Source organism: Mauremys mutica, chromosome 5, assembly GCF_020497125.1.
Source record: "Mauremys mutica isolate MM-2020 ecotype Southern chromosome 5, ASM2049712v1, whole genome shotgun sequence".
NCBI lineage: Eukaryota > Metazoa > Chordata > Testudines > Geoemydidae > Mauremys > Mauremys mutica.
The window spans coordinates 64,212,151-64,236,397 of NC_059076.1; the positions used below are offsets into that span (position 1 = coordinate 64,212,151).

At 47.1% G+C, this 24,247-nt stretch overlaps 1 protein-coding gene across 1 annotated transcript in view; it reads right to left on the reverse strand.

The window, feature by feature from the left end:
* DCHS2 (dachsous cadherin-related 2) overlaps positions 1-24,247 on the reverse strand; it is a 254,928-nt gene that overhangs the window by 64,894 nt on the left and 165,787 nt on the right. Inside the window, exons 4-7 of the mRNA XM_045020060.1 lie at positions 11,709-11,945; positions 8,795-9,811; positions 6,965-7,152; positions 6,054-6,153 (exon numbers count right to left, since the gene is read on the reverse strand). Of these exons, the coding sequence (XP_044875995.1) occupies positions 6,054-6,153; positions 6,965-7,152; positions 8,795-9,811; positions 11,709-11,945 (1,542 nt within the window). The remainder of the gene's footprint in view (positions 1-6,053; positions 6,154-6,964; positions 7,153-8,794; positions 9,812-11,708; positions 11,946-24,247) is intronic.

Genomic DNA, 24,247 nt, shown 5'->3' on the forward strand with positions numbered 1-24,247 from the left:
CGAATCCGCGGGACCAGGGACCTCCCGCAGGCAAGCTGCCGAAGACAGCCTGCCTGCCGTGCTTGGGGCAGCAAAATACCTAGAGCTGCCCCTGTGAAGGGATTACTGCCTTCCTTTCTCCTGAGACGTAATTTAGTTTTATGATACTTTAGTTTTGGTTCTTTACTCTGAAGTGACAAATAATGACAAGTATAAACTGACTGAGGCATGGATTTGAGCTCTAGCTAAGCAAAGATGACAGATGAGAAACTGTAGAACTCAGATGGAAACATCAGAGCTGTTTTCTTGCATAGCCTGTTTTTAATCAAATGGTATGTTTTATGTGTCAATTATTACAGATTTAAAATATTAAGCATGAAAGACATTGACTCCATAAATCCTGTGAAACAAAGCAGAGTATAAAAAATAATGTTATGGCATTCTGATGTGAACGCCTTACTGACAGTTTTTCAGAAATAAAGTTTTATTCTTAACATGTTTTGCAGTCTTGAACAAATAATGTGGTATAACCAAGAGAACTGCCATGTTTTTATCATTGTTTAGATGCTCTCTTCTTATTTTATGTCTGACACAGACAGACAAGAACATATCTCTATCTCTGATTAGAACTAATGGCTCAATCTTTCTCCTGTTGAAGTCTAGGCGAGCTTTGTCATTGATTTCACTGGAATCAGAATCAGGTCTTAAGGCATATTCCATCTCCTATGTGTAGGAGTTCCGGGGGATTTTTATGTTGCCAAACAGTATCAGGCAAACGTATTGCCAAACAAAGGGTAAAAACTGAGTTAAAAACCACAAGCCTTATTGTTTGCTCAGATTATCTTTTGATAATAAATCCATGGTACACCCACATCTTGAATACTGCATGCAAATGTGGTCGCCCCATCTCAAAAAAGATATTTGGAATTGGAAAAGATTCAGAAAAGGGCAACAAAAATGTTTAGGGGTATGGAACGACTTCCATATGAGGAGCGATTAATAAGAGTGGGACTTTTCAGTTTGGAAAAGAGACCATTAAGGGGAGATACGATTGAGGTCTACAAAGTCATGACTGGTATGAAGAAAGAAAATAAGGAAGTATTATTTACTCCTTCTCATAACACAAGAAAAGACAGTTACCTTTTCCGTAACTGGTGTTCTTCGAGATATGTTGCTCATGTCCATTCCACGTGCATCAGTGCCGGATGTTTTTCCCCTAGCAGTACCCATAGGGGAGAGCCCCTCGTGACCCCTGGAGTGGTGCCACCATGGCGCAGTATAAGGGCCGCTGCACGCACTCTCGGTTCCTTCTTGCCAGACAACTCCAACAGAGGGGAAGGAGGGTGGGATGTGGAATGGACATGAGCAACACATCATGAAGAACACTAGTTACGGAAAAGGTAACTGTCTTTTCTTCTTCAAGTGATTGCTCATGTGCATTCCACAGTAGGTGATTCCAAGCTATATCTGTTGGAAGTGGGTAGGAGTTCCCAGACACTCGGGATGGAGCAGTGCCCTGCCGAACCCAGCGTCCTCTCTGGTCTGGGAGACGATCGCATGTGAGGTGAACGTGTGGACCAATGACCAAGGAGCAATGTCCTGAATAGGGACATGAGCCAGAAAGGCGGCCAACGAGGCCTGCGCCCTTGTCAAGTGCGCTCTCACATTCGGTGGCAGGGAAACTTCTGCCAGGTCGTAACAAGTACAGATACATGAAGTGATCCAGCTGGAGAGCCACTGAGTGGAGACAGGCTGACCTCTCATGCGTTTGGCCATGGCAATGAACAGCTGTGAAGAATTCCTGAACGGTTTTGTTCATTCCAGGTAAAAAGCCAGTGTCCGTCTCACATCTAGCACGTGGAGACGGCGCTCCTCACTAGACACATGCAGCTTGGGACAAGCACTGGAAGGAAAATGTCCTGGCTCATATGATAGGCGGAGACCACCTTGGGAAGGAATGAAAGGTGTAGGCAGAGCTGGACCTTATCTTTATGAAATACCGTATATGGGGGTTCGGAAGTCAGGGCCCGGAGCTGCAAGACTCTCCTAGCAGACGTGATTGCCACAAGAATGGCTACTTTTCAAGAAAGGTGGGACCAGGAGCATGTGGCCAGCAGTTCCAATGGAGGCCTTGTCAGCCTAGCGAGAACCAAGTTCAGGTCCCACTGTGGAACCGGGGCCTAACGTAAGGAAAGAGGTGAGCCAAGTTCTTAAGGAATCAATTGGTCATGGCATGAGAAAATACTGTGTGGCCCTGGATGGGCGGGTGGAAGGCCAATATGGCTGCCAGATGCACTTTGACGGATGAAGGCGCTAGGCCTTGGGCTCTGAGATGAAGGAAGTAATCCAGTATAAGCTGGAGTGGGGCAGCCACTGGTGAGACGCCGCAATCGGCAGCCCACTGAGAGAACTTTGACCATCAGGTAAGCCTGATGCGTGGAGGGCTTCCTGCTTTCCAGGAGACTCGCTGGATGCCCTCCGAGCAGGTCCTTTCCTCTTGGTCTAACCATTGAGCAACCACGCCGTGAGGTAGAGAGCTGCGAGGTTGGGGTGGAGGAGGCAACCTTGGTCCTGAGAGAGAAGGTCTGGGCGGGTTGGTAGTGGCCATGGGGGGGAAATGGACAGGTTCGTAAGAGTCCTATACCAGTGTTGTCTGGGCCATGCCGCGGCAGTCATGAGGACATGAGCCTTGTCCATCTTGATTTTTTCCAGGACCTTGCTGATCAGCGGAATTGGGGGAAAAGCATATAACAGCTGACCCAACCAGGACAGAAGGAAGGCATCGGAAATCGCACCCTTGCCCAGGCCCCTCCTGGAGCAGAACCAGTTCTGCCTGGTTGTGAAGAGGTCCACCTGGGGAGTGCCCCATGTTCGGAAGATCATGTGAACCGCCTCTGGGTGTAGCAACCACTCCTGCTGGGAGGAGAAGTCCTGGCTCAGGTGATCCTTTGAGAGTTCTGGATGCCTGGAAAGTGGTGGGCTTCCAAGTTGATATTGTTGGCGATGCAGAAAGTCCCACAGTCAGAGGGCTTCCTGGAAGAGGGCTGAGGAATGGGCCCCGCCTTGCCTGTTGATGTAGAACATCGAGGCCGTGTTGTCCGTGAGAACTCTGACTACCCTGCCCGTAAGGCACGGGCGAAAGGCCATGCAGGTCAGACGGACCGCTCGGAGTTTTTTGACGTTTATGTGCAGGCCTAGTTCCTGCGCGGAACACAGGCCTTGGGTCTGGAGGTTTCCCACATGGGCTCCCCACCCCTAGTCCGATGCATCGGACACCAGCTCTATAGTTGGGGAGCAACTCCAGAACGGGACCTCTCGGAGCACGTTCTCCGGGGAGGACCACCAAAGGAGGGACGTTAGTACGGACTCGGGCACGGTGAGGACTTTGTCCAACCTGTCTCGCATCCTGAGTCTGGCATGACGTACCACGTACGTGCATGCTGCCATGTGACCCAGGAGTTGGAGGCACACCCTGGCAGTTGTCACAGGAAACATCATGATTGCCCTGATGAGATCCCTCAAGGCTTCAAACCTGTCCGGCAGGAGGGAAGCTCTGGCTGATGTAGCTTTGAGAATCACGCCAATTAACTCTATTTGTTGTATTGGTACCAGTGTGGATTTGTTGTTGTTTACCAGCAGCCCCAGTGTGGTACATGTGTACAAGATGAGTGTTACGTGGTCCTGTACCTGTGATCTGGAGCTGCCTTTGATCAGCTAGAGGTAGGGGAAGATCTGGACACCCCCCCCCCCGACACCTGAGGTAGGCTGCCATCACAGACATACACTTTGTGAAGACTGAGAGTGCCATGGAGAGGCCAAACGGGAGGACGGTGAACTGGTAGTGTTCCTGTCCTACCGCGAAGCGGAGGAAACGCCTGTGGACCTCAAATATGTGAATGTGGAAGTACGCCTCCTGGAGATCGAGGGTGGCGTACCAGTCTCTGGGATCCAGGGAGGGAATGATGGAGGCCAGGGAGACCGTGCGGAACTTGAGTTATACCATGTACTGGTTTAGGCCTCGTAGGTCCAGAATGAGCCTGAGGTCCCCTTTGGCCTTCGGGATAAGGAAATAGCAGGAGTAGTATCCTTGGTATCTGAACTCAACAGGCACCACCTCCACCGCTCCCAGGTGAAGGAGCCACCTCACCTCTTGCTCGAGTAGGCTCTCGTGAGAGGGGTCTCTGAAGAGGGACGGGGAGGGAGGGTGGTTAGGTGGGGTAAAGACTAATTGGAGGGTATAGCCCCAGGAGATGGTGTTGAGGACCCATCAGTCTGAGGTCAGTAGCGACCACTCCGGGAGGAAAGTACAGAGACGGTTGGAGAAGGGTAGGTTGGGCGGATCCCTGGTGCAGACTGGTAAGTCGTCCCTGGGTGTCCCATCCTGGCACTTACCCACCTGCTTGCCTGTGGACCTGGGAGCTGCTGGGATCGGTGCAGCCAGTACTGGGAGAGACATTATGTCTCAAGCCGCCTGCAGGGCCTCCAGCATGGAAGGCACCCATATGTGGCCACTGGCATCCAGGGAGGTCAGCTTGGAGTGGGCTGGGCTACTCCGCTCTACTTGAGTCGGAGTCCAGAAGGCCGAGGGGGATCGAGAGCTTCTCAGTACAGGTCTAGTCTCGCCCCCAGCCTTGCTCTGGTGCCTTGATGGAGAAGATCTCTTCTTTGTCTTCTTAGAGTGTCCCGCGGATGGGGAGCGGTGCCAGCTGGTGGAAGGCACCTCTGGGTCGCCACGCACTGATGCTACGGTGCTCGGTGCTGACTCAGAGTGGCATAGCGGTGTCGGGGTCAGGGCCAACTCCATCAATATGGCTCAGAGCTGTATGTCCCGCTCCTTCTTAGTCCAGAGCTTAAACGATCTGCAAATTTTGCAGCGGTCGCTGACGTAGGTTTCCCCAAGACAGCATAAGCAGTTAGTGGGCAGGTCACTTATTGGCATAGGCTGTTTACAAGCGTCACACAACTTAAAGCCTTGGGCGCGGTTCTTCTACTCTATATAATTTTTGTTTTTAAACTACAGGTACTAACTATCTACAAACTAAACGACAGTCCAAACAGGGAAAGCTACAGAGGAGAGCTGAAGCACAGCAGTTCTGAAGCACCTTCACTGGCGGCAGGAAGGAACTGAGGGTGTGGGGAGTGCGCAGCTCCCCTTTTACCACCCAAGGGGTCACCAAATGAAATTAATAGGCAACAGGTTTAAAACAAACAAAAGGAAATATTTTTTCACACAATGCACAGTCGGTCTGTGGAACTCTTTGCCAGAGGATGTTGTGAAGGCCAAGTCTATAACAGGGTTCAAAAAATAACTAGATGAATTCATGGAGGATAGGTCCATCAATGGCTATTAGTCAAGATGGGCAGGGCTTGTGTCCCTAGCCTCTGTTTGCCAGAAGCTGGGAATGCGTGGCAGGGGATGGATCATTTGATGATACCTGTTCTATTAATTCCATCTGGGGCACCTGGCATTGACCGTTGTCGGAAGACAGGATACTGGGCTAGATGGACCTTTGGTCTGACCCAGTATGGCTGTTCTTATGTTCTTATGATTCCTGTCTCAGATTGTCGTGAACTGTTCCTATAGCAGGAAAATTTTCAGTTGATCATGGAAAGGAGAGATCATTTTTCCATTGAGATGTTGAACAGTTGCTCATAATGACAAACACTGTACTGTATGTGCTATTGGATGATTATGGTCCTAATCTTGGGGAAGCTGCTGTTTTTAACTGAAGATTCTGTGACTTGCCACAGGAGCAAGTAAACCCCTGTGAAGAGGCAGAGGGTGATGGGAAGAAAGCTAGCTGCTCATGCCTCCACAAATATTTTGGTATGACCTATTTGTCATATGGTACCCTGATTACTACTTACACTGAGGCCTCTACTACGGCAGTGTAAAGGGAGCTCAAAAGTGACTGTAACCCTAGTCTGACTTCAAATCCCCTTTTCACTGCCAGAGTTATGTAATTGAGCCTCAGTGTAAACAGGAACCAGACTTTGTATGTTTAGTGGTTCCTTTAGACCCTATCTTTATTTTAATACACTTTCTATTGGGCACAACAATTATACATACTTACCTGACAATATTGAATATAACACTACACCATTGTTTCCAAAATCAAGGTCCTTTGCAAACACAGTGGTGACAAGTGTACCTTCTGGCTGTCCTTCCAAAACCTGCCATCAAACAATATGTTTACAAGAGCACTTTACATATTATAAAGGATATTGATGCATCATAATTGAATTCATACACCACAAAACAGTTAATTTCAGTACTTATATACTAGGAGCACTTTCCATTCTAGAAATGGCTACAGTCAATGCAAATAAACTACATTTCAGAGATACTGCTAAATTAATACATTTCTAGCAAATCTCCAATAAAGTTCATTTGTCCGTATGTCTTTTCTCTACAGAAATCATTAATATCTCCTGTTTCTGAGGTCGTAAGTAAAACATAAGATGCAAATTTAAAGAAAATACCAGTATAATCGTCACCTCCTAATAGTCCTGAAACAGTTCAATTCCAACTGTTCATACATTCACATTGGGTAAGGCATTCATGTATAATATGGGCAATTTTTGCCCTATGATATTTAATACCATAATAAAAAAGCAACCAATACATTAGAAGTAATTTTCTTTAAAAAGTTGTTTATTTGATACTGACCGTAAAATGTCAGACTTTTAATTGAATCTGAATACGCTGTTCATTTAGGTCATACTAGGGGAAACAGGCAATGTAACTTTCACATGAAATAAAAGACATGTCTTACTGAGAGAATACACTTGATTTAATAATGTTCATGTAGCATTCAGAGCACATGAATTTCATTAAATACAACACTCTGTGGTGTGTGAACTGAGCTTTGGAAGGAAGTCTCATTTACAATTCAAGCTTATTGCCACAAGATGGTGCTCGAAACAAATCGTGTACTACTATGATTGACCAGATTAGAAAGTCACTGAAACAGGCTCTACAAACCTTGAGGGTTACTTCTTTTCCAGATGGAATCTGAGGGAAGTAAGGCTGATTATCATTGAGGTCAGCAACTAAGATATATGCAGTTATTGTGGCATTACGCCGGGGGTCACCGTGGTCAGTTACTAGTACGATTAACTGGTGGTGAGTTTGTTGCTCGTGGTCTAATGCAACCCAGTTTATAATTTCACCTGTTGGACCAAAATAAATAAATAAATAAATAAAGGCACTGTATTAGTGAAATCTTAATAGACTGTATAAAATTCATAGAAATACACACTGCAGAGTTTAAACTAACCACTTGCGTCATTTGATATGCCTACTACAATATATAGAGTACTATCCCAGTTTACTAAACTTCATTCCACTGAAACACCTAGTTAATCAAAGTTTACTTAAATACCCCTGGGTCATACTACACACTTCACTGCACTCTGGATCCCACAAACTCGCACAATAAAACAACATCAGCCAACTGTGCAGGCTGGCTATTTTAAAGGAGAAATCTGGCCCTCTCTTCATTGTATTCCAGATTGGAGAACCTCAAGTGCAGACTTTAACTGCTGACCTTATCTTCGCTGTGCTTCGGGGTTAGGAAACTCAACACAGACTCTCTCTGATGACCAGCAAACCTAATCTTCACCATACTCTGAGGCTTGAGATCCCAGTGGTCAAATTTAATACAAGCTTCCGGACAGCTGCTCAACTGCACTCACATTTATCTGAGGATTTTGAGTGTCCTCCTGTTTTTCAGATAGATGGAGTTATATTATACATTTTAAGACCTTCTATGTTACTTGTCTCCCTGTCTCTGTTTACCTTTAAACTTTTATAAGCTTATTATACAAGATTTTACTTTGAAACAGCAGCAAAGAATCCTGTGGCACCTTATAGACTAACAGACGTTTTGCAGCATGAGCTTTCGTGGGTGAATGCCCACTTCGTCGTTGCATCCGACGAAGTGGGCATTCACCCACAAAAGCTCATGCTGCAAAACGTCTGTTAGTCTATAAGGTGCCACAGGATTCTTTGCTGCTTTTACAGAACCAGACTAACACGGCTACCTCTCTGATACTTTGAAACAGTAGTTTTATTTTGAGATGTCACATTTCCAAAGTATCTAGAAGGGCCCTTCGACCCCTGGGTATACACCATTTTACATGGTGGAATCTCACATTGCAGATCTGTGTTGCAAAAGCAATCTCTTGCTAGTCAGCATATTCACAGTATCCATGTTTCTTAAAGGCTTCCCTTCTGCATGACTTTCAGTATTTTATTCTACACTGCTAAAACATACTGGAGATAATAGTTATCAGTGAGAGCATTCTGGGATTCATTTTACAGTGCATAACTTTTCTGAGACCATTTTCTTTTTGCAACACTACTGATATATTCAATTAATGGTTTTAAACTATAACTATTCAAGATTTTCACAAATGTGCTCCCTTTAAAATGTCACTATTCCTTTCATTCTTGTTTATTGCTGATCATTTCTTTTCAACCTTACTTGACCACTAGACAATTAGGAATTTTTCATATGATTTACTGAAGCTATTATTTAATACTTCCAGATTTTCTACGATCAAACACAAACTCATGAGTGAGTAAGCAAAGAAAAGGCATGACTGAGTTGAGAGTGAAAAAACAAACCCTCTAGGTTATCCTATTCTTCACTGATTATTCCATCCCAACTTTTTGAGGCTCTGAATTATGCATATTCCCACCCAAGAGAGACATGACAGTTCCTGGACTTCACACATTACATTAATTCTTTTAGAGGAAAACTTCTTTCTAAAAGAAATAATGGGGAGATTACAACTCATAACATGCTACCTGTGTTGGAATTAATCTTGAAAAACTTTCCATCTGACAAAAGGAAATAGGAAAGCTGTCCATTTCTTCCTGAGTCTCTGTCAACTGCTGTGATGGTACCAACCACACCTCGGGGAACTGGACTTTCCTCAATTTCAAAAAAATAAAGATCACGCATGAACATTGGGGAATTGTCATTTTCATCCCGGACATTAACAATTACTGATGTACTCGCATTTTGCCCTGAGCTGTCCTCTGGGCTGCTGACAAAGGCTCTAAAATTGTACATCTGTGTAGATTCATAGTTCAGATACTTCCGGAGGTAAATCCAGCCAGTGACAGGGTCAATTCCAAATGCAGCAGAATCTGTGCTAGGCTCCAGGGAGTACACCATCTGTGAGGCAGTGTGCTGTGGAACTTGTGTGTGGGCTTGTACTTGCAGAATTTTGGCATCCAGTGAAGAAGTCTCACTGACTTCCACTTGATACACCAAGTTTTCAAAAGTCAAGGTGTTGCCCATCTTTTGCTCTTCAACAATCACTGTCAGCATTAGCAGAGAACTCAGTGGAGGAGTTCCGTGATCTTCAGCTGTTATGTGGAGAGCGTATTCATGCTGCTTATCTGTGAACAGAGTCCTGGTGAGATATACCACCCCAAGGCTTGAATCAATGGTAAATGCATTTGACTGCCTGTTTGCAATACTATATTTGATTACCCCATTTAACCCACTGTCTTTATCTTCTGCATGAGCAATGTACAGAGCTGTGCCAGGCACTGTACTATAAGATATAGTTATCTTATCAGATTCTGTAAGAAATACTGGAGGATTGTCATTGACATCAATCACAGATATATTGACCTGTGTGCTACTGTAGATAGGGGAGCTGCCCAACTGTGACTGGACAGTAAGGATAATGAGAGACTGAGTTTCATGGTCCAACTGCTTTTTGGTGAGAATGATACCAAACTGAGGGTCAATAGAGAATCTTCCGTAAGGATCACCAGAGGAAATTGTGTAAGAGATCACTTCGAAAGTATCTACAAGTGGGAACAAAAAAAACCAATGTAAAAAAATAAGCAACTGATAATGTGAGTGCTTAACACAATACACTATAGAACATCTGTGAAGAATATGCTGCAATGTTGTTAGAATCAGCTGAAAAAATGTAATCCCTTTACAGATGTTGTTCTTTCCTGAGCTCTTTATGTTTCCTTGCTCATGTCCCTGGAGCCCTTCAATAAAATGAATACTATACAGGCTGCATCTGACTACATCTATTTTGTCCATTTATGAGATGCTTGATTTTCACCTCCGTAGTATGATAAACCTTTATAGAGAAAATGTCATTGCTTACTCATTTTCTTCCCATTATATAAAATATAGTGAAAACCTCCAATAATTATGTCATTTTTAACAGAACAATATCACTATAAGCTAAGATTCAATATAGCCAGAACTGAAAAACATGGCAATACATTAAAAGAATTACATTTCATTGAGTTTTTCTCTGAATGCACTTTTGCTATGTCCAAGATCGTTAAATATTCCACTGCAGTGTAATATTCTTTCCCATCCTTTTCCACAGGACCATAGTATATTAGCAGAGCCACTCCTTGGGCACTACTGTAGTCCTGACAGGACACCTGCGGCCAATGCACTGTCCTTCCATGAGGGAGAAAGGCAGTGGATTGATGTACTCACAAATATATACAAAGCCCTTGCCCCTGCTTCCTTTTATGTAGAACTCCATCACCAACATGGCATTTGGATTCCTTTTGTGAGATTCCCAAATCCTGCCTCCACAATGTTCTGCAGAAGAGCCACACCAGAGGTGCCCAGTTAGGGTCTTCTGCAGCTATAAAGAATGTAGCAGGATCTGAGCCTTTTCCTCTAAGAAAATAAATGAATAAAATTGATTTAGAAAAACATTATAAGATCACCAGGATTTCTCCATTTAATTTGGGAAAACATTTTTTGAGGCAGCAAGTTGTCTAGATTCCCTCAAAGAGTTGCACCTTACTATTGTTCTAATACAAGGATTTTCTAACTTCTTCAGTGTGGACCAAACGTTAACAAAGATTCCCACATGGACACCTCCCTGCACATGCATGATTGTACCCACCTGTGATACAACAACATCCAGGCTGTAACTACAGTAATTGCTTACAAGGAAAAGCAATATTACAAAAGTATTTAATGCATTTAACTGTCTTTTAGTGCTATTTAACAACTCGAAATAATGAGGTGGAAGCAGTACACCATGTGACCTACCAGTTCACCACAGACCACCAAGAAGTGCTCCATGGATCACAGTTTGGGAATCTCTGTTCTAAAGGGGATCCAGTTGTAAATTTAAGCATACTTCTTGTATATAGTATTGTAATGGTGAACTGTTCTTTTTACAGCCCAGTTATCCCTGTTCTGGAGAGAAGCCCAGCAGGCAGGTGCTAGGAATCATCTGACCCAACTGGCCAGCATCAGCTGACTGGGTCTGATGATTACCACACAGGGATATAGATGAGGGTCTCAATTCTCAGAGGGAACCTCCAGGAAAGAACTGGGAAAGCATTCTTGTAACTACAGGGGAGGACTACGAGGGGGTGAGAGGCTCTGCAAACTCATCTATGCTGGGTGGAGCCCTGACTACTAAAATGCCAAAGGGTCCCACAGACTATGTTAGAAACAGGACTATTACTTTGCATTCTCATTCAACATTTCCTTTTCCGTGTGTTGGACAATACACAGATCACTGAGGCAAGGACTAAGAACTGATCTGGGTGTGGCGGATGATTGAGTCCACCAGCCTACAAGCATGTTTGACATATTAAAAAAATAATGAGTTAAAAAAGAGAGATCATTTTCATATGTTTCTGTACCAGTTACAATTAGAACATTTTGCAAACTGTCTGAATGCACTCTAAGTGGACAACTTACTTAAAGGCTCCCTTGCTTTTACAGTTCCAACAGGGCTGCCTTCAGGTACATCTTCAGGAACAGAAAAGGTATACCGTGACCTCTCAAATATAGCTGGTGCCAAAGTGGCCTGGAGGATGTTTACTGTGACAGATGCATTAACAACAGAGGTAAGGCCACCACCATCCCGTGCAGAAATAGTCAAAAACATCATGGTATGATCCAAATGACTGAGAGTTGATATCAAGTAAATAATTCCTGAAAATACAGAAAAAATGAATAATGAAGACACTGAGTTCATGGAATCCTACACCAAGTTTTAGCAAAATGTAAAACGGTCTCAGAGTGCACCCCAAAACTGGGAGAAGGATGGAACTTAAATATGGCAGGAGGCAGACTAAGTGTTACATATTCCCTTATTGTGATTTCATAAATAGCAGTGTAGATGCATTTGAAGTAACCGTGCCAAATTCAACTCTCAGTTACTCGGGTGTAAATCCAAAACAACTGCAGTGATTTCAGTGGAGTAACTCTGAACTTACAGCAGTATCAAGGAGACCAGAGTTTGACAAATAATAACATTAAGAACTCTGGAAGTGAATTAGGAAAAATATAACTTTACTAATGGTAAGAGATTAATTCCACTTCACTAACAGGAAAGTGCATTCCACTTCAGAATGGCAACAATAACACTATTCACAAAACTTCCCAAGGAATACACCCAAGCAAATAAAAGCTAAAGCCACAAAACACAAGTCTGTGGGACCTATGGTGGACATCATGACAGCAATCACTCACTGGCTGATCATAGCTTAAGGGCAAGGCATCCTTAACTAGCAATTTATGAGATCTGCTGAACTGGCAAAATGTTATCAATTTACTGTTTTGCTTAAAGCAAAAGAAATAACTGCTATAATTTCTGACTCTTTGAAAGGGCAATGCAATGCCTTGTCCATAGCAGCTGTCTTTGGGAGCAGCATTCCTTAAAACAAATGCATTTTCAACACTTAACTCAGATGAATGGGATCAATATCCCTAAATATATTTTATTCTGACTGCTTGACTAAGTCGTTATTACATGTATGATGCCTTTGTTAATTCTCATATAGTCTACATAGAACTACAGAAACAACCTTTAACTTTAGCACCAATTCCAATGTAAAAGGCAGTAGGATGGGCATACAGTGTTCTTTTGGACTCCATTCTCCCTCCTTACACAGCCAAAACTCCTCTTGACTTTAAAGGGAGCTTTGTTTGAGTCAAGAGTTCAGAATCTCAGTAATAACGGTTATGTTTAAACATAATTCTCTCTAAGATGTTCATACAGAACTAGAGTGATTCTCCAAAATCAATACTATTAATTCTTCCATATTTAATATTGGCCACTTGTCCTTTACAAGTACAGTCAGGATTTCTGAATTAAGAAGCAACAACAAAAATAAACTGGTTAGCCCTTAAAGTGCACAGAGGTCTTTAGTGTACATGAAGTGAATGGAAATACCAAAAGATCTAGGGAAGTGCACTATATAGCATAGTATAACAGAGCAAGAAAGTACATCAGGACATGTTTGCTGTATCATAAATTGCATGCAGGTACATTGTGAGGCATACGGCCAAATTTCAAGTGGCTTTAACCATCTAAGACACGGAATAATGGCACAGTAATTATGTTTTAGAATGCTTCAGTGCTGTTGATATGGATAGCTGGTTTTAATTTAAAAATGTTTTAAATGTATATATCAAGTGTTATATATCATATTTTTTGTTCATATTCTGCCTTAATTATTGGTGCTAGTGGTATTCATGAAACTCAGAAAAAGTCACAAATCTATTTCAGTTCAATTCTGATTCTCATTTACATTTAAGGCCCTTTACATTTCTCAGGCAGCATAAAGGGGTCTTAGTGTAAATGAGATTCAGCCCTTTTTTAGTCAAGCAACAGAATTCCTCCCAAGTCATCTGATAATTTGTTTCCACACATAACTGAATGAAGGATGGGAGATATCAGATGCCCATGATATCCTGCTTTGACACTGGCTGTTTAAATTATAGTTGGCCAATTTTATTTATTTATTTTGGGACATTTTAGAGTTTCTTCCCTTATCCCCTTTTTTGCGGGAATTCTACGTTACCTCAATATCTTACCTATTTTTCTTCGGTCACAGTTAATTTAAAAGTCTACATTAGGAGCAGGAGATGATCACAGGCATGAGGGAAACCTATAAACCTAGCATATATCAATATCCAGATTATGCTGTTTAAAGATGTCTCCCTACAATGAATGCACATCAACAGAACCAAAAACAAATTCCTATCTTTAGTCTATGTATTATTTGATAAATGATAAATGACTTGGTTAAAAATTATTTCCCTCCAATCTAACTCTCTTTCTCTTTGCCTTCCTCTTGTCCCTTTTGTCCTCCTCCTTCTTCTTTGTGTTTTTAATCTCTTTCTTCTTTTTCCACCAACATGACCATTATATTTACCTCAGTTTGATAAGGCAGTCTCACTTCTGCTACACAGACACTGATTTGGTAGCACTTGCTCCAGTTTCTATATGAAACTGCACTTTGATTTTTCTCTCTTCCCCATCACTCTGTCACTTTGAGATTCTTAGAAGGAAGCAAGAGTGTGCTATTTTTATTCATGACTACTTGTCCTCCTTTTTCCTCTCACGTTTTGAGAATGATTGATCAATAGGTAGAAGGAAACCCATTTCTGCCTGTCTGTCCTTAAATAAGTACAATTTTGAACAAGAAAAAAGACGGTTACTCACTGTAGTAACTGTTGTTCTTCGAGATGTGTTGCTCCTATCCATTCCAGTTAGGTGTGCGCGCCGCGCGTGCACGGCTCTCCGGAACTTTTTTACCCTAGCAACTCCGGCGGGCCGGCTGGGCGCCCCCTGGAGTGGCGCCGCCATGGCGCTGAATATATACCCCAGCCGGCCCGTCCGCTCCTCAGTTCCTTCTTGCCGGCTACTCCGACAGTGGGGAAGGAGGGCGGGTCTGGAATGGATAGGAGCAACACATCTCGAAGAACAACAGTTACTACGGTGAGTAACCGTCTTTTCTTCTTCGAGTGATTGCTCCTATGCATTCCAGTTAGGTGAATCCCAAGCCTTACCTAGGCGGTGGGGTCGGAGTGAGACGTGGCGGAGTGTAACACCGCGGAGCCGAAGGCTGCGTCGTCTCAAGACTGTTGCACCAACGCGTAGTGGGAGGCGAAGGTATGGACCGAAGACCAGGTAGCCGCTCGACAGATGTCCAGGATAGGAACGTGTGCCAGGAAGGCGGCCGACGAGGCGTGCACCCTCGTCGAGTGTGCGGTGAGGCGGCATGGTGGCACGCGAGCAAGCTCGTAGCAGGTCCGGATACACGCAGTGACCCAGGAGGAAATCCGTTGGGAGGATATCGGTTCGCCTTTCATGCGGTCAGCAACCGCTACGAACAGCTGGGGCGAACGCCAGAAGGGCTTAGTCCGCTCGATGTAGAAAGCGAGCGCCCTGCGGACGTCGAGGGTGTGCAGCTGTTGCTCCCGAGGCGAGGCATGCGGCTTCGGGAAAAACACCGGGAGGAAGATCTCCTGGTTGAGGTGGAAGGCCGACACCACCTTCGGGAGGAAGGCCGGATGTGGTCGAAGCTGCACCTTGTCCCCGTGGAAGACAGTGTATGGCGGACTAACCGTCAGAGCGCGGAGCTCGGAGACTCGCCTCGCTGATGTAATGGCGACGAGGAAGGCCGTCTTCCAGGAGAGGTAGAGCAGGGAGCACGTGGCCAAGGGCTCGAAGGGGGGACCCATCAGCTTCGCCAGCACGAGGTTCAAATCCCAGGTCAGGGCAGGACGCCCTATCAGCGGGTACAAGCGGTCCAGGCCTTTAAGGAAGCGGGAAGCCATCTGGTTAGAGAAGATGGACCGACCTTCCACGGATGGACGAAAGGCGGACACTGCTGCCAGGTGAACTCTTAAGGAGGAGACTGCAAGACCTTGCTCCTTAAGGTACCAGAGGTAGTCCAGGATGGTAGGGACTGGGACTACGAAGGGATTGAGGCCTCGTTGGTCACACCAGAGCGCGAACCGCTTCCATTTCGCCAGATAGGTGGAGCGAGTGGAAGGCTTTCTGCTCTCTAGCAGGACTTGCTGTACTGCCGCCGAACAGTCCCTCTCTGCGTGGGTCAACCACTCAGGTACCAAGCTGTAAGATGGAGGGACTGTAGGCTCGGATGGCGGAGTCTGCCGAAGTCCTGAGTGATGAGGTCCGGCCACAACGGAAGGGGGATGGGATCCCGAACGGAGAGCTCGAGCAGCAGGGAGTACCAATGTTGCCTCGGCCAGGCCGGAGCTACGAGAATGACGGTGGCTCTGTCTCTCCGCAGCTTCTGCAACACTCGGTGGACGAGCGGGAACGGAGGGAAGGCATAGAGGAGGTGATCCTTCCAGGGATACAGGAAGGCATCCGACAGGGAGCCCGGCGCGTGACCCCGGAACGAGCAGAACGGGTGGCACTTCCTGTTCGCCTTGGAGGTGAATAGGTCTATCCGGGGAAACCCCCACCTGCGGAAGATTGTATGCACGACGTCGGGACGGAGAGACCACTCGTGGGAGGAGAAGGACCTGCTGAGATGGTCGGCCAGAGTGTTCTGTACTCCCGGAAGAAAGGACGCTTCTAGGTGAATGGAGTGGGTCACGCAGAAGTCCCACAGGAGCATCGCCTCCTTGCAGAGGAGGGAAGAGCGGGCTCCGCCCTGCTTGTTCACGTAGAACATTGCTGAGGTATTGTCCGTGAACACTGTCACACAACGGCCTTGCAGGTGGGTGCAGAAGGTGCGACAGGCCAGACAGATCGCTCGCAGCTCGCAGACATTGATGTGCAGGGCGAGCTCCTGGGGCGACCACAGGCCTTGGGTGTGAAGATCGCCCAGGTGAGCTCCCCAACCGAGCGCTGAGGCATCCGTGGTCAGAGTGGCGGACGGGCGAGGAGGATGGAACGGGACTCCTGTACAGACAGTCCCCGGGTCTAGCCACCAGTTGAGGGACTCGAGGGTTGGCCTGGAGACTGTGACCACCATATCGATGGGATCTCGATGCGGCCGGTACGCCGACGCGAGCCAAGTCTGGAATGGGCGGAGGTGAAGCCGCGCGTACGCGGTGACGTACGTGCATGATGCCATGTGGCCCAGGAGGCGGAGGCAGGAGCGCACCATCGTGGTTGGGAAGGAGACGAGGTCCCGGATGAGGGAGACCATCGTCTGATGACGAGATTGCGGTAGGCAAGCCCGGGCCAACGAGGAGTCGAGGACTGCTCTGATAAACTCCACCCGCTGCGACGGGATCAAGGTGGACTTCTCGGTGTTGATGAGAAGACCGAGCCGTCGGAAGAGGGACAGTATGTCCGTCAACTGGCCCATCACCAGCTGTCGAGACTGTCCGCGAACCAGCCAGTCGTCGAGATACGGGTAGACATGTATCCGAGGACGGCGGAGGGCTGCGGCAACCACTGCCATGCATTTGGTAAATACCCTCGGTGCGGTGGAGAGCCCGAACGGCAACACGGCGAACTGGTAGTGGGCGTTGTTGACCACAAACCGGAGGTAACGTCGATGGGGAGGATAGATCGCGACGTGGAAGTAGGCGTCCTTCATGTCGAGGGCGGCAAACCAGTCTCCCGGATCCAGAGAGGGAATGATGGTCCCCAAGGTGACCATGCGAAACTTGGGCTTGAGCAGGTACTTGTTCAGCTCGCGAAGGTCCAGGATAGGACGTAGCCCCCCTTTCGCTTTGGGGATGAGAAAATAACGGGAGTAGAATCCCCTGCCCCGCCTGTCTTGAGGCACTGCTTCTATGGCACCCACGCTCAACAGAGTCTGAACCTCTTGTAAGAGGACTTGCTCATGAGAGGGGTCCCTGAAGAGGGAGAGGGAGGGTGGGTGGGAAGGCGGGGGCGAAACAAACTGAAGGCGGTATCCCGACTGGACTGTTTGAAGCACCCAGTTGTCCGTTGTTAATTGGGACCACGCCGAAAAGAAATGGGAAAGGCGGTTGCAAAATAAAGGGGAAGGATCCGGTAGGGAGAGTGATGGGCCATCCTCGAGCGTCCCATCAAAAGGCCTGCTTGGCCCCCTGAGGGGCCTTGGAAGAGGCCTGGCCCTGGCTACGCCTATTGCCGGAAGGACAACGGCGGTTTGTAGCCGGTCGCCGGCTATTATACGGGCGGTAGCGTTGTTGGTTGAAGGACCGGGGGGGTTGCTGCCGGAAGGGCCTGCGGTGTGTTGCCGGCGTGTGCATCCCGAGGGTGCGGATGGCAATGCGGCCATCTTTCAGGGACTGGATCCGGGAATCCGTCTTCTCGGAGAAGAGACCCTGCGTGTCAAACGGCAGGTCCTGCAGTGTATATTGCACCTCCGGCGGCAGGGTGGAGGACTGCAGCCAGGCGATGCGCCGCATCGTCACGCCGGAGGCTAAGGTCCGAGCTCCGGAGTCCGCAGCGTCGAGGGCGGCCGTGATGGAGGACCTAGATGATCTCCTTCCCTCGTCCAACATCGCCGCGAACTCCTGGCGGGAGGCTGTTGGCAGGAGCTCTGTAAATTTCGCCAGGGACGCCATGATGTCGAAGACGTACCTGGCGAGGAGGACCATCTGGTTGGCGATACGCATCTGCAGTCCGCCAGCGGAATAGACCTTACGGCCTAACAGGTCCATACGTCGCGCGTCTTTCGACTTGGGCGCAGGGGCAGGTTGACCGTGCCTCTCCCTGTCGTTGACCGACTGCACGACTAACAAGTCCGGGGTCGGGTGAGTATATAGATACTCGTAGCCCGTGGGAGGGACAGAGTACTTGCGCTCAACCCCACGGGCCGTAGGAGGGATGGACGCAGGCGTCTGCCAGAGTGTGGTGGCATTCTTTTGAATCGTCCGCACGAATGGCAATGCCATGCGCACTGGAGCCTCTGCCCCAACGACGTTCGTTACGGGGTCCTCGTCCTCCTGGACCTCCGCCACCAGGAGAGCCATAGCCGTCGCCACGCGGCGAAGTAGGTCCTGGTGCGCCTTCAAGTCTATCGGCGGAGGCTCCTTGGTCGACGCTCCGGCCACCGCTTCATCAGGTGAGGACGAGGAGGATAAGCCCTGGACGACCGCCTCCGACGATGGATCTGCTGCCTGCTCGTCAGGAGGGTCGGGCTGCGTGTGCCCCTGGGGTTCAGGTGGTATGGAACCCACGCCTGGTGGCGAAGGGGCCGGTCGGCTGACTGTCTCCTCTGGTACCCTGCGCTCGGACGCCGGGGCTCTCGGGGGAATGGCACCCCCTGAGTCTCATACTGGGCCCAGGGAACCCAGAAGCCCCATGGCTGTGTCCCCTGAGGATGGCCCTGTGGGGTAGGTGGCAGGTGGCCGTAGCCGTCTGTCCCGGAAGCGACCGACGCGGGGCGGGATGGCCATGGAGGTGCCGAGGCACTGACGGAGTGCACCGCCGAATAAGGCATTCTGTCCCCGGACGGTAGCGAGGATCGATGCTGGTCCGCTCGGTACCGGGATGGCGACCGGGAGCGACGTCCGTCGCGGTGCCAGGAGCTCGACCGGTGCCGGGAGCTCTACCTGGATCCGGATCTGCGGTGCCGGGAGCGGCTGCGCGAGTCGCGGTGCCGGGAACAGTGCCAGGACGGAGACCTCCGCCGGTGCCGACGCGACGGCGATCTGGACCTGGTGCGACGCCGGGAGTGCGACCGGTACCGCGATGATGAGCGGTACCGTGACTGCGACCGACGTCGCGATGGCGATCGGTACCGCGATGGCGAGCGGTGCCGAGATCATGAGCGACGGGACGGAGACCTGCCATGGGACCGGGAACGTGACCGGGACCGGGAGTGTCGTCCGTGTCGTCTGTCCAGAGAGGGCGGCCGGGTCATTCTGGCTGGCTTTCCTGCCGACACAACAGCCCGCACCGGCGGTGCCGGGGGCCGGAGGCTCGGTGCCTCTATGAGCTGTATAAGCTCACGCGCCGAGGAGAATGTCTCCGGCGTAGATGGCAGCCGGGGCTCAACCACGGTCGGTACCGGGGAGCGTGGCAGCGCCGGACTCGACGGCCCTTGCGGCGCCGGAGTCAAAGGCCCGGTGCACGACTTGTGCACGGCCACCGCGGGGGCCGCAGGTGGCACAATCGTCTTCGCTGAGTCCTCAGCGCGGGCCTTAGCAAGTGCCTTCGCCAGCTTGTGTCTTTTTGAAGGCGAGAGCGAGCGGTGCCGGGTCTTCGGAGCCGCCGTCTGAGGCTGTGGGGCCGCGGTGCCGGAGCGGCTTGATGCCGCCCGTGCGCTCTGCACCGATGAAGCTCTCGGTGCCGGCGCGGACGGTGCCGGGGGCTGGAGGGACGCCTCCATCAGGAGCTGCTTCAAATGAATGTCCCGCTCCTTTCGAGTTCGCGGCTTGAAGGCGGAACAGAACGAACACTTATCTGTCCGGTGTCCTTCGCCCAGGCAACGGAGGCAGGCGTCGTGCGGGTCTCCGACAGGCATAGGCCTCTGGCACGATGCACAGGGCTTAAAGTCCGGTGCTTTGGGCATGAGCCCGCACCGGGGGAGGCAAAGGGGGAAAACCCCCCCTTAACCTTATCTAAACACTAACTATCTAACTAACAGAACTATAAAAACTAATCACTAAACTAACTATGTACAAAACAAGTAGCGAGAACTAGGGTTGTGGAGGACAGAGAGCACTCCACAGTTCCAACTGGCCGTCACGGGCGGTAAGAAGGAACTAAGGAGCGGACGGGCCGGCTGGGGTATATATTCAGCGCCATGGCGGCGCCACTCCAGGGGGCGCCCAGCCGGCCCGCCGGAGTTGCTAGGGTAAAAAAGTTCCGGAAAGCCGTGCACGCACATCGCGCACACCTAACTGGAATGCATAGGAGCAATCACTCAAAGAAGAACTGATAGTCAAATTTAAGATTTTGAGGACATTGTTCATTGAGATTAAATATGAGTTTATTAAGGAAAAGTATGCTAAAATGCCAGAGTAGTAGTAAGTGTATAAAGTTCCTCAAATGACTCAACCAATGAAGCAGAGTAAATATGGACAGAGTTCTACATATGAATAGACATCTACTAGGAAGATGTCCATATCCCAGGGCCCTTTGTGGAAACAAGTGGAGGCAATAAGACCTCTGGCAATTCAGTAAAATAGATTTTAAGATAAGCACTGTCTTCATAATTTTCTGACTCACAAGACAGATATATTAGGAAAGATATCAGGAGTTCAAGATTGACACTCTCTCGATCTGGCGGTGCTCTTCATCAAATGGAGTGGAAATTATATTAAAGTCCCACCACTTTAGGAAGATTAAATATGACATATTTGCTTGAAAAGAAGCATCAAACGGAATCACTAATTTGGAACAATGCATTCTTAAGTAGAAGGATGGAAAATACCTAAAATTGCTATAAATATTCAAATTTACATTTAGTAAACTTTCCAATTATACTGTCAGTACATTATAACAACAAACTGTATCTTGACATAATTAAAATATATTCTAAAGAATGCTCATAATTAAGGAAGAATGTTTTCTACTAGTAACAGAAGACACTTATTCCAGTGTGACAAACCACAGCACAATTCAGCAAAGATACAGATGAATTCAGAATCTGTTGTTGCTCAGTTTCTAACCCATTACCACATGCCATTTCTAAGAAGCAGCCTTCTTCTCTTTTGACTTCTTTTTTGCCTTCTGACCATGACTGTATTTTACAATCAGTGAGATAGCTCAGCAAAATGTTATTTCAGGGACATAAAACTTTTGGCATTTCCTGAAGTAATTTGAACAACTGTAGCTTGAAAGAAAAGGTCTTTTTTTTTCCACAGAGGTTAAATGTATAAATATGAATTTTAAATTTTTCTAACATTGTCACTGTCAGCCCACGTGGAATGATCAAGTGTATATATTTTACAATTATGACCAACTCACTACTGGGTACTTTTGTGTGGAATAAGCCAATGAATAGTTTAAAAGTCTATTTCATTTTCAATACAGTTAGATGTAAATGAAGAGTGAAAAGGTTCTGGAGAAAGTGTTAAATTTTGAAATTTCTGTTCTCTAAGGAATAAATTGTGACATTAGTATATCCCTGAGCAAAGAGTGGTATGCAAGTTGCTCCACTCCAGGAGCACTGAAAGGATTTTGTGAGAGAAATGCCTCAGAATCAGAATTTTTCCTCTGCTGCTCTATACCAGCAGCAAATGATAGCACACCTCATGCCAACTCAGCTGTACTGGCCAGAAGATAGAGATGAACTCCAGGTTCTGCCCATTCCCTAGTCTCCTCCCCTCCTTTATCTGCTCCAGGGGAAGGAGAAGTAAACTGGTATACAGTGTTCACTTTCTTCTATCCACCTGGACCAAAGATCTGGGTAGCACATAGAAGGATGTATCAAGGCAGGTGGCGAATTCTCCATCTCCTGAAGTTTTCAAATCAAGAGTGGATGCCTTTTTGAAAGATATGTTTCCATCATGATGAAGTTCTATGGCCTGGATCATACAGGCAGTCAGACTAGATAATCTGATTAATCTGTTAATGAACATAAGGGCAGTTCTTACTATAGCCCTAGGTTTGGTTATATATGTTTTTCTCTTTCTCTCTGCTCTTATAAAATTGAGCACTAGCTCTGAGGTTAGACAGCTATAGTAATGAACTGACATTTACTTAATTATGGGTGTCATAGATCACAGGAGCTGTGCTAAGCCCCAGCTTTTAAACAGTCCTTTGTGTAAACCCCTTCAGTGTGCCAGACTTCTAAGGGGTTACACTCTTCCTTTAGGGTAGGCCAATTGGCCACTTTTCCAGGATTGAGCCTCTGGGCTCCAGCACTCGTTTTACACAGTGAGTCCAATGGAGACGGGACTCCAGTTCAATAACTTTTTGCTATCTTCAGGATTTGATGCATTTCTGCAAGTAGTTGTAATGATACCAGGCAGCCTTTTCGAAACAGAGTGGGGTTTATTACTTAACTGGAAGCACAGAGAAGCAAAGATTAAGACATAGTTCAAACTGGCCAACCCAGGGCTCCCTTGAGTCATGGTGCTGACAGAACCATCTTGGCTTCTTTCTCCTTCCTTTTGTCCTTCAGTCTTAGATGAGCTCCTGTCTTTCTCCAAAGGCCAGTTCTTACCCTAGTCTCCTGGCATGTCTCGGTCCATTGTCCTCCTGCAGACACATGCTGCAGTCACATATTCTGCCTGCCAGAGTTTCCTGTTGTTAGATGTGAACTGTTCAGTCCTTTTGGGATTCTCCATTGATATGGGTGGGTTTTAGCCAGTCCTTTAATGACCTGTTCATATCAACCCGACAGTTACATGACACAAATACCTTGTGTCTCCTGCTCTGCCTCAAGCGTAGCTTTTTAACCCTTTTCCACTTTGTCACAGGGTGGAACGTTGTTCTATATTTTTCCACTCTCTTCTTTTCTGTCATTAAGAAAATACAGCAGCTAATTATTACTACTATAGGCATTTGTTGTTTAGAACTCATGGCTTCAGTTGTAATTTTTTTTAAAGGGAACACATTTTGTTGCTATTTTACAGAATATATCCTTCCACTATGAAAAACAGTTCCAAGAAGAAAGGCTTATGATGGAAAGCGAATGGAGCCGTGGTTAGACAACTCCTCTGGAGGAAATGTTTTATTGCAACGGAAGTTCCCAGCAGGGACCACACAGATAAAAGTGTGGTTCTACTTTGAGACATTATTATGTAGAAATGGCACCTTCTTACTTACAGATTGGCTCCCAGTGTGTATGGAAACTCATATCTTCTGCTTCTAATACATTTTACTACCTTTTGCTCCTGTTAGCTCAGCAGAGTTAACATAGGTACAGGTCAGTGAGCTTGATTCTATTCTGGCTCACAAGTGATCAAAAGATCACAAGTTCCAGTTGCAGTGCTAAATTCTGACCCCACTTATGCCTATACAAACCTATTCTCTTTAATGGGTTTGCACAACTGTAATTGAAGACAGAAATCCAGACTATAGAAACTATTGTTAGTGACAATACACAGCCCAGAAAGAAAGCCACTTCACTGTCACATCTTAGATGCAATCTGGAGGGCTGGCAGCTAGAGAGGTCATATTTCTACATGTAAATGTAGAAGAATTGAGAGAGGAACAAAATAAATATGGACCTTCATGATATCATTTCTATAGAACGATTTTTCAGCATATGAGCACACATTAATGGGGAACATTACAGAACCTAATTTGGGACTAGATTGTGCCTTTTAGGTACAGCTCTGTTTCAGGGGCAGTAAAGAGCGATGATGGTATTTTTCTTCAGAGTTCCCTGTACCTGGGGAGAGTGAAAAGAGATTTAAGAGATGCAGCATAAGTGTGATGGTTGATACTGAGCAAAATCATGGTCCTACCTGCTCTCTGTCCCTTTACGTCCTTCCTCTCTCCCTGCTGAAGGGGACTAATTAGCAAGAAGTCCCTGTGCTGCCCTCAGTGCTGGCACTGTAATTCTATCAGGTCTTTACACAGGCCACATAAGTTAGGGTGTAGCTTCTTATTTCCTCCCCCACAA